Here is a 13,838-nt window from a genome sequence, read left to right as displayed (position 1 = left end):
TGTGGGATCGTCTTTTGACCTTGGCTTGGATAACACAACAGCATTTCTGTAAATTATTCTTTTAAAAATATTTTTAATGTAAGGACTGTGCTAATTAGTATTTTTAAGATATTTGTTAAAGTTCAGAACAAAAAAAAATATTTGTTATTATTTAATTTGAGAATTTCAAATTTTAATATTCTCAATGAATTTTATATTTAATATTATTTTAAAACACTTGTTAACAATATTTTTTTATAAATTTCTATTTTTCATATAAAAAAATTTTGAATTTAGTAATTTTTAATAATTTTAATCAATATTTAACTAATATCAAAATCAAATTATCATTAACAAATAAATTTTACTAATTTATATACGTAAGTTATAACAAAGATTAAATATAAATTTTAAATAATAATATTTATTAATTATATAGTATTATTATTTTCACATTATCCAAACCGAAAAATGAAACCAAAAAATGATTAAAAAACTTGGGCCAAAAGGAGAGCTGCTTATGATGTTGAAAATCTTATTTTCCAATTTCTCAAATCTCAAGGACAAGTTCTTCAGTTCGTAGCAAAACAAAAATCAGAGCTTATCTCTGATCAATATATATTATAGGCAACGAATCTGAAACTAATAATAGCAACTCAGACATACTACTCTCTTAACATAAATCTTGTTCTTGGTGGTGGTTTCAAATTCAAATCCATGGATAATGAGTCAGAGAGACTTAACAAGTCAGCACCAGAAACGGAGGAGGAAGAAGAGTTCAAGTCAACCTTGCGTTCAGCTCCATCATTTGAGATATACAACACCTCCCATGGAGAGTTTGGAGAAGATGAAACCTACCCTGGAGTGGTTTTGTTGAAGAGAAGGGAGAGCCATGGCAGTGCTGAATTCACCTTTGGTGGTGGTGGCAGAAAGAGGATGGAATTGATTGAAGAAGATGCAGAGAATGAGAGAATTGGTGAAAAAGAGAAAGAAGATGATGATGACGATGATGTTGTTGATCTTGAACCACCAAGCCCACCCATGTATCTTGCAGCAGGGCTTGGTGTTGATGCAACTGGCTTTGATGCTAATGCTGTGGTTGGGTTTGAAAACTCTCTCACTCATGATGATGTGCTTGTTCCGAATTTGCAGGAGTCTGAGGATCTTGAAGGCTATTACAAGAGGATGGTTGATGAGTATCCTTACCACCCTTTGATTCTCAAGAAGCATGCCCAGATTCTGAAAGTGAGTGAGTTTTTTGTTTTGTTTTTTTTCTTTGGACCTTTCTTCTGTTCGATGAAATGACTCACTTGGAACTTTTTATTTTGGGTAGAAAAAAATGTAGCTTATCATGAAACTGGCATGTGAATATGTGATGACAATTGCAGATTTCTATTCAGTTTGTGTGTTTTCAAGATCATATCAACATAAGTTGCTAATCTTGATAGTGTCTTATCAAATTAAGTGAAAGGATACTTAAAGAGATATATGATAGAGCTTCTTAGCAAAATTTACAAACATGTAGGTGGCAAATTTGACGGTCACATATATAATATAATCATCATCTTTCAGTCTTGGATATTGAGTTCTACTTTTTTGACATTTGTTGCCAGTCTAAGGGAAATCTTGAAGAGGCTGCTGAGTACTTTTATCGCGCGACACTAGCAGAACCTAATGATGGTGAAGCCCTAATGGAATATGCAAAGCTTTTATGGGAACATCATCATGACAAGGATAGGGCAGTGGTCTATTTTGAACGTGCAGTTCAAGCTGCTCCTAAAGACAGGTACCACAATAGTCCTGTCTATTTGTTCTCATTTAGAGGCTAATATGCACAGAGACATGGTTGGTTGGAGTGGCATATTCTATTTTCTTAACCATTGCTCTCGGATTCAAGTTCACAGCATGGAAAACTCGTTATTGGGAGAGCCATGCCCCCTCTATGGTGTTTCCAATGCTTGAACTGGAAATTTTCAGGATACCATGGTTTTGACCAAAAACAAGGTCCACTGTGGCATGGACATTGCATATGAAAAAAAACGGAAATATCATAATTAGTCCTGGACTAAATATGCTTTTTCAACTCTCTGTTGGAAAAAGATCTTCTAAAGCGAGGAAATTTGTAAAGTGACAAAGTAAGGGGATAATCAGCATTGAATTTGTAGTTTCTATCATGTGAGTCCCACTACTCACTTTCTCACTTTACTAACTTTCTTACTTTGGAGGAACTTCATCCCCTACTGGTACTGTGTAGCCTGAAGAAACTGGAAGCTACACTTTAATCATGCAAACTATTAAGCATTGCTAGCTAACATAAACGTATAACATATTTCTTTCAGTCATGTCCTTGCAGCATATACTAGTTTTCTCTGGGAGACAGATGACGATGACAATGATGTTGGAAATGATCAAACTCAGGTTCTTTTCTGTTTTCTTATAGTTTGTCACATGACAAGGACTAGTTGTGTCATACTGAATTTTAAAACTGAGTGCAGAGTGATAAGGAAAAACTAAAGACTGAGCCTGTCAAGCCTTCCAATGAAGGAAGTTACCAAGTTCGTCCATTCGTGCATATTTCAACAGGACAAGAGATTGATATAGCAGATATTAACACAGTTGATTGGAGCGGGGATAGTGATGTGGCAGATTATTTAAGAACGTTGGTTGAGGAGAATCCTAATAATCTATTGGTTCTGAAAAAGTATGCTCAGTTTCTATTTCAGGTGAGACAAATTTTAGGCACACATGATTAAACACTTAGATCACTTCAAAGCATTCTTCTAATATGTACTCATGCAGATGCTTCTAAATTAAAGTCTATACTAGCAACAAACACCAAGTGGGGCACTTAATATCATTAAATAGAAATACAAAAATATTATGTGCATACAAAAGATCAGTAGCCAAATTAGCCACCATGTATTTATATATAAATACATGTATTATTTAACTCATTTTTAGTGTATATTTTGTATTTCAATATATGTTTTATACAAGTAGCTGATTTTAACATGGTTGATATAAATAGCATTTGAGGCATAACTTATGATTAGTTACTTGAACTTCTCTTGGTTTAAGAAAATAAGAAACCCTCCACATTAAATGTACAGTCCAAAGATCCAGAAGCAGCCGAGGATTTCTACTCGCGTGCAGTCTTAGCCGATCCCAGTGATGGTGAAATGATATCGGAATATGCTAGGCTTGTGTGGGAACTTCATCATGATCAGGAAAAGGCTTCATCTTTGTTTGAGCAAGCAGTTCAAGCTACACCTGGGAATAGGTACAAATTTTGATGCACATCCATTAGGATATACACAAGACCATTGTATTGTTAACCTCAATTTTCTACTAAAGCTAAAAATATAAAAAACTGTCTTTTTTCTTTTTTTATTGGGTGATTAGGTCCTTATTGGTTAATTAAGTATAAATCCTAATTCAAAAGAATTGTTGAATTACAGAAGCAGCAAGTTACAAGTAAGAAACTACATTTGACAATAATTAAGATGCTAATGCTTATCACTTGTGTGCTTTCAGCAATGTTCTTGCAGCATATACTTGCTTTTTGTGGGAACTAGAAGATGGAGAAAGCTGATGTAGTTCAAGGTAGTGGTGATATTCCAGAGATCCTTTTGACAGAAAATCCCATACCTGTTGACAAATATTCAAGAGAAGGTGCTAACCATGCTTGAGAAGGTGCAAGTGAATCTTATACATAATCATTGGAGACGAGAGGAAATCATTAACAGAAAATAAAAATAATAAAAATAAAATTCAAGGAAGTAGACATATATATTCTTCTTGTTTTCTTCCTGAAGTTTTAGAATTTCTATAACAAACTAATTTGCAGCGAGACAAAAAGTAGCTTACTAAATGAATCATGATTATGCTAAGAGCTTATCTCTTTGATGCAGTGTTTCGGACCCTGCCCTGGTTAGTTGATGCACCTTATTTACTTCAAGCTATTAGAACTGATCATGGCTTCACATGACTGATGAGTGCAAGAATAAATGAAATAAAGCCGAAGACTTAACAAATTCACACGCAAATTATTCTCCTTTGTAATTTGGTTGTCTGTTTATTTTGGTGAACGGATACAAAATTAACAATTACCCTTTTATTAGCAGAATGGCAGCCATGGTTGCACTTGTGTAGGGTGTAGGTATGTATTATGTTCAAGGGGAAATGCCTTTTTAAAATGGGGAATGCTAGGGGATAATGACTTTATTAAACAATATGAACTACCACCAATCAAATAAAAATACACTACACTTCTAAATTAACTTTCTAAATTTTAATATTAAAATAATCATCCGTACACAAGTAAAATGAACATCCGATATATCTATTATCCGATATATCTATTATTTACATTGTTTAATATTTTCATTGTTCACCTGTACTTTTATTTTTAAAATGAATCTTTACTTATTTTTTATCTATCCAAATAATTTTATTGAGTCTTGGAAATTTAGACAGCAATTCTAGCAAATAATTGGCACAAACGGCTGTAAAACTCCTTGATTCGTGTGTCAGAATCAGACAAGAATAAAAGCCAGATCATGAAGATGAGAAAATGGGAAAGAATAATTTGTGATGCAATTTAGTGTCTTTAAGTTGATAAAAAAATTTAATAAAAAAGGAATTTTTAATTTTTTAATATATTTAATAAATTTTTAATGGTAAAAATAAAAATATTAAAAAAATAATTTTTTTAAAAAAATTATAATTTATATTTTTTTTAAAAAAGATATTTTTTTACGTAATAAATAAATAAAAAAAAGATTTTATATTGTTATATCTAAATATAATTGATAAATAAAAAAATTGTACAAAATATCTAAATATAAAATTTATTTTTAGTTTCTATAAAATTTTTAAATTTTTTTTTTTAAACTTAACCAAACAAACCCATGTCTCATGTCATTACAGAAACTAGACATAGTCGGTACAATTTGGCGGATATTACATTGTTGACATAAAACCTTTTATTTATATATTGCATTTGGTAATGGACTTCCTTAACTTTTCACAAGGTCTCATGTCATTACAGAAACTAGACATAGACGGTACAATTTGGCGGATATCACATTGTTGACATAAAACCTTTTATTTATATATTGCATTTGGTAGTGGACTTCCTTAACTTTTCACAAGTTGTAACTAAATGCCTAAAAATTTGGCATTTTAGTAACCTCAACCACAAAGAAAAAGGAAAATATAATGTTTAAAGGCCACGTGAAGCTCAATTGACTAGACAAATAATCAATAATTGAAGAAAAATAAACAAAAAAGGAAGGAAAAAATACATGCTGGTGTAAAGCATCAGAGAATTCTTTTTCACTAATAAACACTTAAACTGGTCTTTTGAGAAATTTTAAATTCAACATTTGAGTCTCTAATACATTTTTATTTTCTATAAATTTTCAAAAATTATTTTCGTTGGATAGATTGATTCTTTCCTTATTTTGAAGAGGAATTAATTTGTTTTATAATAATATTTTTTAAAATTTAATTATTTTATAATAAAATTTGTTAGAAATTTATTTATCATAGTCGTTGAAGAAGTTGTTTGTCGACTTCCACCATGTTAAGTTGGCCCCATTCCTACCTAAGAGGAAAAAATGAAAGACGTTGCAATCAACTCCCTTTTAATTTCCAACTCTATACAGTGAAATTCTCCGTGTATTTCAAAATAAACATCATTTCGAGCAATTTGATACATAAAAAATGTCAATCTATCTAAACATGCCACTATGATTCATAAATTACAGAAACGATATGTTTATATTAACAGATAAAAACGTATCCATGCCAGAAAGTCCTTGCACCATTATTCCATTACTTCTAATGTTGCAGCACATACTCTTGTTTGGGAAAAGGGTGTAGGAAGCTGAAAATGAAGATAGTATCAATGAAAAGGGCATTGCTATTGACAAAATATTCAAGCCAAGGTGCTTGCAAGTGAATGCTTACATAATGAAATGCTAGATGCAGAATAAATAAGCTCATCCAGTGGTAAACCAAAATTAAGCTCAAAATGATTCTTCTTGATAACAACTGAGAAACAGTGTCATTATTTACACATGAATTATGTAAAATTCACAATATTTGGACCAACTACTACATCATTGTGATCAAAAGTATCACCTTTATTAAGGGTCCTCCATTCAGATCCTAGGAGTAATATGAGCATGCAATGGATTCTTCATGACAATAGTAAACTCCTGCTTTTCAGACAAATCAACGGTTTCTCCATCGGGCACCTTCCAGTCGAAATTCCAAACCAAATTGGCCACAAAGTACTCCAAATGGAGCATTGCTAGATTAAAGCCAGGGCAGATCCTCCTCCCAGCTCCAAATGGCATCATCTTGATTTCCTTGTTCCCCGTGATATCGAAATCCTTCTCCTTCTCCAAGAACCTCTCCGGCTTGAATGCCATGGGATCCTCCCACACCTCGGGATCCCAACCAATCTGCGCCACCATGAAATTCACCGTGCCTTTCTTCGGCACCAAGTAACCATTCAACACCACGTCCTCCGTCACAGCATGCGGCAGCACAAAGTGCCCCGGAGGATGGCGCCGCAGCCCTTCCAACACCACGGCCTTCAAGTACGGCATCCTCAGCAGCTCCTCCTCTTTCACCTCCTCTCTACTCTCACCCTTCACCTCTCTAATTTCTTCTAGAAGCCTCTGCTGCACGTGCGGGTACTTCACCACATTCGCCATAATCCACTGCAGCGCCGTGGCCGTCGTGTCCGTACCGGCACTCAAGAACTCCGAACACAACGTCACCAATTCTTCATCATTCAATTTCCGCTTCTCCTCCGGCAACTCTAAATCCAACAGAGTATCCACATAAGAAACAACATCACTGCCACCGTCACCGCCACCACCACCGCGGTGTTCCGTTGCACACTTTCTAGCCCTAATTAGCGGAATCAAGACATCACTCTGCTCCTCCTTAAGCCTAAAGAACTCCTGCCACCGATTCCGGAAGAGAATCCGAGTGATTATTGGCCAGAAATTGAGGACGTTGAATCTATTAACTGCAAGAAGCAACGCTCGCTGAACACGCTCCACGTCCTTGACTTGCTTTTCGTCCAACTTTTCGCCGAAGCACATGAAGACGAGTAAGCAGAACATGGCATAGTGGAAATGATCGATGACTCTGACGGAGTGTGTGGTTTCGGAATCGGACTTGAGGCGGTTGAGGAGGACGTCGAGGACCCAGCGACGGACTGAGGAGAACGATTTGATGCGGTTAGGGTGCAGCATCTCAGTGGTGAGGTTGCGGCGGAGGAAGCGCCACGTGGAGCCATAGGGTGCGGAGTTGATGTTGTGCTGGTTGCAGGTGAGTATGCGGGAGACGGTTAGGGCAGGGGGCCGGTCGGAGAAGACGGCTCCCTTCTGGACGAGTGCCTGGTGGGCCAGGGAGCGGTCCGCCACGAAGATGGCAGGCCGGGTAGTGATGCGGAGTGTGATGACGGGCCCGTACTTGGCCCGAAGGCCGACGAGGATGGGCTCGATTTGGGAGAATGATTTAGCGAGCCAGACGACACTGGTTACGATAGGAATGTGTGGTGGGCCCGGGGGAAGACGAGGACGCGCCTGGCTCTTGTGACTGCTGCTGGTAAGAGTTATTATTATTGCTCTGATGAGGAGACACACGCATGCGGAAACCACCACCAACAACCATGTTTCCATGTTTCAGAACTCAGAAACTCAGGTGCTTGTGATGATAACTGCTTCCAACGAAAACTAGTGAACCATAATGTTAATACGTATAGGGATGGTGGATTGGTGGGGATATACATGCCCAGATGTGCCTATTTCTGACGTCATCCCTGACCTCTCTTTTAGTCCTTACCTTATCATTAATTAATGATCATATGGAGAAGGTTTTAGTAAGGAAATTTACTGAAAACATATGCTCCAATCCTTCTTATCTAAACGTGGATTTATATACAAATATGGCACCGGCCGTCGGACCACAATTACCTTTTCTCTTCTCATTTATATTAAGAGGAGTGGTTGGGTCCTAATTTTTATGATTTGAAAATTTTAATTAGTTATTATTAATATTTTTAATAATATAAAATTATTTATTTTTTTATTAAGTATTGATCAAACTTTAATAAAAGTATCAGTTTTCAAAAATTTTTCTTATATTAATACTTATAAGGTAAAATAAAAAAAAACAATTCAACACTATAAATAAAATATACACCAAATAAAGGATAAACATAAACAAAAATTAATAACATGAATTAACTATCACATTATTTTCTAAAATAATAAAATAATTTAGTAACACAATCTATCGTATTTGTTATCTTGTTCTAAAAAATAATATGATTGATATTTTATATAATCGAAAAAAATTAATTAACTATTTTTTGCACAATTTTTTTTTAATGGCATAGTTCTCTAACTCTTAAAATGTTTTTTAATGGTATCTAAAATAGTCTAGACACATCTAACATCCAATATAGTGATCCATACATACTATATTTGCCAAGAATACTTATAAGTAATAAATAAGTATTGTATAGTTCAACATCCTTATTACACATAATGTATACATTATCATTCTGTTCAATGATACCCAATTTACTCGATCTTTAGTATTGACATAATTTACTAGAACAAAAGAGGTAAACAACTCAACTCTAGACGGAATTAGCCCTTTTTAAATTTCATTTATGAATCTGTAGCTAAATATATCATTTGTTAAAGTCTCTTTTTATAAAAACTATATAAATAAAATAGTAGAATAAATATTTTTCTTGTCAAATTTTTATACCACTCTATCTTGTACTTTTATTATCAATTTAACAAATTGCAAGACATCAAGTAGTTGATTCAAGAATTTTATCTTTCATTGGTAGAGTTTTCTCCTTCGTTGAAAATTCCAAATCTACTCTATCACATTCCGAAACACACAATCTTCAATTACAAATCTTTTTTTAATAGTTTAAAATCAAGAAGAGTCTCGAAAAGAAGTCCTTCAACAGTTCAACTTTTCTACTTCGAACCATGTATCCTCCCAAAATTTGGTTGATCTACCATTCCCTCCCTCTGTAGCAAGACGATGAATCATCTTCTCTCTGACATGTTACTCCTTTATTTGTAGTTGATATATGTCTCTCCATAAACCCTCTTTTATTGGTAATGTTTGAGTTGACAACAAGTGATTAGGGTTTAAGTTATTGCATGAGCACACAATCTTCTTTTATAAAGGACAATCCTCTTTTGAGAATCTCCACCACCATTTAAACAGCAAATCAATATTACGAACAATCACATTTTTCACTCCCAACCCTCCTAATTTTTTTTGTGCCTGTATTATATTATCTCCCACTTTACAAGAGCTAAGTCAGGTCGTCTACTTTTTTTCCTCTAAAAAAATCTTTTCTACAATAAAAGTATTCTTCACGCAACTGTATTTAACATCTTATACAGACTCAGATAAGAAATATGTAAACTGTTGATGACTGACTTAACGAGAATCAACCTTTCAACTTTAATAAGGATCTTTACTTTCCACAAACTAAGTTTCTCCTTCATTTTATTTACTACCACCAATTTTTGAGTTTTTACTAGCCTCGAATTTGCTCCAAAGTTAATACCAAGGTATCTCACCGGTAGAGCTATCACCTGACACTCTAGTAGTCGACACATCCATCTACTCCTGACTGCAATTAATTAGTATCAAGCTGGACTTCTCAAAATTTATACTAAATTCGGACATCATTTCAAAATACCTCAAAAGTCTTTTATAATTTTTCACTGTCTCCTCCAATGAAAAGAATAATATGTTGTCATCAATAAATTGTAGATATGATAACTATATATTATCTCTACTAATTAAGAGTGGAGATATTCGCATGTTTCTTACCACCTCCTTAATCATCCTATTCAACACATCTACCACATGAACGAGCAAAAATAGTAACAATAGATAGCCTTGACGAAGTCGTCTCTCCATCTTGAAAGGTTTTGATGGTAAATCATTAACTAGAATAGAGATTGATGCCAACCTAATACACTTCCTAATCCATGCTCTTTATTTATTACCGAACCCCATCTTTTCCAACACAATATCAACAAAATTTCACTTAACTCTATCATAGACTTTTGTAAATCTAATTTGATAATCGCTGATGCCTTCTTCTTTATTTTTAACCATTGCAAAATTTCACATAAAATAAAAGCTCCATCATGTGTCTTTCTCTCCTTAACAAAGACACTCTGTGATTTTTTAATTAAATCTGATATTATGCTCCTTATTTTTCTTATCAACACTTTAGATATAATCTTATAGATAAATCTACCCATACTAATAGGTTTGAGGTCTCAACAAATTTCAGAGCCAAAGCTATCCATGTAACATTAGAGTCTACTGGCAATCTTTCCTTCTAAAAAAACTCATCACAACTACAGTAAATGTTATTTCAATCTCCTTCTAACACTTCTTTTATAAAATTCATGTTATATCCATTACTACCTAGAATTTTAGATGATTCACAATCTTAAACTGCCTCTTTCACTTCCTCCACCGACATTACCTCTAGCGCTACAACCTACTTCATCTCTATCCGATTGACTAAATCATCCCGAAAACTAATATTTAGAGAAGCTTTCTAGTAGTACAATTTTTTATAAAACTCTCTAATTGCAACCTTGATGTTCATATATGATTCCTCACCAATCTCTTATTAATCATTAGTATCTAAATCTGGTTGTTCCTTTTTGTCACCGAAACAATGTTGTGAAGGTATCTTGTGTTCCTATCCATCTCCTTAGCATGTCGAGATCTAAACATTTGTTTCCAGTGATTATCCTATCTAACATATAACTTCTTACAGCACCTAACTAATGCCTTTTTTCCTTGCCTCCACCATACCATCACAAATTTCACTGTTAACTATATCATCTACCTTTGGTCTTCTTTATCTCATCCTCGAACTTTTTATCTTCTCAATTATATTTTCAAAGTGTTGCTTATGTCATCTACCCAGTAATATTAACAATATTTTTATCTTATCTAAAAATTGAATATCTCCTAATTTTCTTCACTCTTTCTTAATCATTCTTGAAAATCCTTCATGCATGAACCACGAATTTAAGCTGCGGAACGGTCTTGGATCCACAAATACTCTTTTATCTTCTATTGTCAAAGGGCAATGGTCGGATAATCCTCTTAACCCTTTCCTCAACCATGTCTCCAGATACACATCTAGCCATCCCAAACTAACTAAGGACCTATCAGTATGACTGCAAGACTGTCTCCTAAACCATGTATACTTGTGATCATTTAGCGTAAAGTCAACCAACTCCATATCATTCATCCATGTTCTGAAATATTCAACTGACGCTAATAAGCTAGTCGCTCCTTTTCTTTCTTCCATATGCACACTTTTATTGAAGTCTCCCATGTAACAAAAAAATGCCTGACACAATCCTACAATATAACTTAATTCCTCCCATATTGAATATTTTTTCTCTCTCATATGTGATCCATACACCAATCAAATAGCACAGTAAAAGTTATCTTTGATCATAATTTCTTCTATATACAATTACCTATATTTTTTATAGCAATTATTCAATTTAAATACTTATTCATCCCATATTAGCAATAATCCTCCAGAAGTACCAACTGAACTTATAAACTTCCAATTAGGTCTATCACTTCTCCAAATATGAAATAAATCAAATTTAGTCACTACCTCCTCTTTTGTCTCTATCAAATCAAACATATCCAACCTAAACTTATTTTTTAATTTTTTTTTATCATATTCAATTTACTAACTAACTCCGCCTATGTTACACTTGCGGTACATAGCCGGTCCCAAACCCGGATAAAGGAGGAGGGTTGTGTTAGGTCTTCGGCAACCAACATAAAAATATAGCCGAACCCCCATGACATTCAATTTACTAACTCTTCCCATCCCCCTAACATTCCAAGAGTTTAAAATTATTTAAAATTCTTGTTACACATCTGTTTGCAATTTTTTGGACGACTTCTTCAAACTTTTTTTTTTGCTTATCCAATCTATATTTCAAAGCTATTGCTTCATTTTACTCCTGCAAAATAGCCATAATATTCTCCTCATCGTTGCACTGAAGAGCACCTACTCCACATCTAGTTTTCATGTCTCTATATTCTGTCATTTTTTCTTCCCAACTCTGTCTTTAATTCTCACTATGAGACTCACTTCCTTCATCCGGACCAACCTCTGTTTCTAACCCTTCTTTTACATGGTTGTCACATTCTTTCTCTTGTCCATCGCTATGAACATCTCCCAATTCCACCATTGATCTTCCCCTTCTTTCAAGTTCATTCCTACTGCAACATTGGATTTCCTTTCTTCTTGTTGTGCGTCTCTGTTATAGCTTATCACTTTTCTATTAATCTGCCTAGCGGATCCTACGCCCACTCCTCGCTCAGCCGCCGCAACCCGTGTCCTCCCCATCACTCATGGGTTATATTCTTCTAAGTGAGTTTGTTCTTGTTTTCTCACTTGTTTCATGTTTGTGCTCCTGATTGCGTCCTTTTCTTTCGTCTGCGGTGATTCCTATAGTAGCAGTTATCACTCCATCAGACTTGGCAACCGCGTCAACTCCTTCTCCTTCATTTATCGTGTTTTGTTGTTCTTAAAGTTCTGCCATTCCGTCGTTCATCCCGTCCCTTGCACCACTCGCCCACCATTCAGTATCGCCTAGGTCAGTCGCTAGTTTCACTGCTCAATCTTATTCGCCCATTAATTAGTTAGTTAAAACCGTCTATCTCTTCTATTATTTTGAAACCACTCATTTGTTCTATTATTTGAAATTGTTCAATTTTTTAATTATTTGAAATGTTTTATTTTTAAGAGTTTAGTCTAATTTAAATTATTAATATTTTTTATTATTTTTAAAAATTATATTTTTATATTTATATACACATTTTATTTATATTATAAACGAGATAAAATTATGAAACGTATTTTTATAATAATTTTTATAATTATTTATTTCAGTAAATAAAATATTTATTTAATTTATTTAAATAAAAAATCCCGTTACGATCAGAAGTGATCTTAAGCATTAAGGAAAACGCATTGAGCATTGAGGCAGGCAACTTTGACATCTTGCCGTGTGGAGAAAGTCCTTTTGTTTGCCCTCCAAGAATGTATGGTTTCCTGTCAAGTGTCTAATGATGGGAGCACAACTCCAATAAAATATAAAATATCCTAGAAATTTAATTAATAATTAGCCTTTTTTCCTAAAATAATAAATTGCTCTTGGTAGTTAGACATTAGTGTCGCTGCGTCAAAATTTGAGAATTAACCTTTTTAAAGTGAAAAGTTGATAAACTATGAAAATAAAATTTAATCGCATTTGAACTAAAATAATAAATTTGTTAAAAAATAAAAAATACAAATTTAATGGTAATTAATTTTTTTTTCTTATTTTATAAATTTTTCCAACTTTAAATGATTTTTTCGTAAGAGAATATTGTTAATGGTTCGTGTTGTCTTTCGACATTTTTATATTATTATGGATGGAAAAATAGACTATCTTTGATTAAAAAGAATAACTCTGTCTTAGAAAACAGAAACACACTTCATTGTAACTTCAATGAGTCCTGCAAAAGTTAATTTTACATGAATTACTCTCTTTCTACTTTTTATTTTTTTGAAATAAATAGTTAAATTTGCCTTAAAAATTATTCGTTCTCCAAATTAGTTATTAAAAGAATTTTTTAATCAAATTCATCCTTTAAAGATTTTAAGTTAATCATTTTAGTTCTTTCGTCATTTTCTTTGTTGATGTGTCAAAATTTACTAATATAACACGATAAAGAACACC

The 13,838-nt window shown here is 33.7% G+C and overlaps 2 protein-coding genes and 1 long non-coding RNA gene across 7 annotated transcripts; 1 reads left to right on the top strand and 2 right to left on the bottom strand.

Annotated features, from left to right (window-relative positions):
- Positions 1 to 486: 486 nt before the first annotated feature.
- On the top strand, positions 487 to 4,124 carry LOC130951102 (uncharacterized). 4 transcript variants are annotated; one of them, XR_009073833.1, is made up of 7 exons: positions 487 to 1,224; positions 1,593 to 1,765; positions 2,319 to 2,397; positions 2,475 to 2,702; positions 3,090 to 3,259; positions 3,514 to 3,651; positions 3,891 to 4,124. XR_009073833.1 is itself a non-coding variant. In XM_057879716.1 (7 exons), exons 1-6 carry the CDS (start codon positions 697 to 699, stop codon positions 3,569 to 3,571), a joined length of 1,236 nt encoding a protein of 411 aa, XP_057735699.1. In that variant the 5' UTR covers positions 487 to 696; the 3' UTR covers positions 3,572 to 3,582; positions 3,891 to 4,124. The 4 variants fall into 4 exon arrangements, 2 of the variants coding, with proteins under 2 accessions (XP_057735699.1, XP_057735698.1); XM_057879716.1 differs by having other exon boundaries at positions 3,514 to 3,582; XR_009073832.1 differs by having other exon boundaries at positions 488 to 1,224; positions 3,514 to 3,672.
- Positions 3,017 to 3,925, bottom strand: LOC130951103 (uncharacterized). Its single transcript, XR_009073835.1, has 3 exons — positions 3,847 to 3,925; positions 3,466 to 3,627; positions 3,017 to 3,249 (listed from the first exon to the last, which is right to left on the bottom strand). It is a non-coding gene; the product is annotated as an uncharacterized LOC130951103 (long non-coding RNA).
- Positions 4,125 to 5,615: 1,491 nt separating the features above from the next.
- On the bottom strand, positions 5,616 to 7,964 carry LOC130948515 (cytochrome P450 89A2-like). 2 transcript variants are annotated; one of them, XM_057877264.1, is made up of 2 exons: positions 6,127 to 7,964; positions 5,616 to 5,869 (listed from the first exon to the last, which is right to left on the bottom strand). In XM_057877264.1, exon 1 carries the CDS (start codon positions 7,683 to 7,685, stop codon positions 6,147 to 6,149), a length of 1,539 nt encoding a protein of 512 aa, XP_057733247.1. In that variant the 5' UTR covers positions 7,686 to 7,964; the 3' UTR covers positions 5,616 to 5,869; positions 6,127 to 6,146. The 2 variants fall into 2 exon arrangements, with proteins under 2 accessions (XP_057733247.1, XP_057733248.1); XM_057877265.1 differs by lacking the exon at positions 5,616 to 5,869 and adding an exon at positions 6,006 to 6,036.
- Positions 7,965 to 13,838: the final 5,874 nt, after the last annotated feature.

Source organism: Arachis stenosperma, chromosome 9 (genome assembly GCF_014773155.1).
Source record: "Arachis stenosperma cultivar V10309 chromosome 9, arast.V10309.gnm1.PFL2, whole genome shotgun sequence".
NCBI lineage: Eukaryota > Viridiplantae > Streptophyta > Magnoliopsida > Fabales > Fabaceae > Arachis > Arachis stenosperma.
This window is presented reverse-complemented; position numbering and strand designations above follow the sequence as displayed.

What these genes read in the sequence shown, in the direction of transcription:
- LOC130951102 (XM_057879716.1), top strand. Translation starts at nt 697, where the DNA reads ATGGATAATGAGTCAGAGAGACTTAACAAGTCAGCACCAGAAACGGAG. An exon ending in CAAGCTGCTCCTAAAGACAG is followed by an intron (nt 1,766 to 2,318) that starts GTACCACAATAG and finishes TATTTCTTTCAG; the next exon opens with TCATGTCCTTGCAGCATATA. An exon ending in CAAGCTACACCTGGGAATAG is followed by an intron (nt 3,260 to 3,513) that starts GTACAAATTTTG and finishes GTGTGCTTTCAG; the next exon opens with CAATGTTCTTGCAGCATATA.
- LOC130948515 (XM_057877264.1), bottom strand. Translation starts at nt 7,685, where the DNA reads ATGGAAACATGGTTGTTGGTGGTGGTTTCCGCATGCGTGTGTCTCCTC.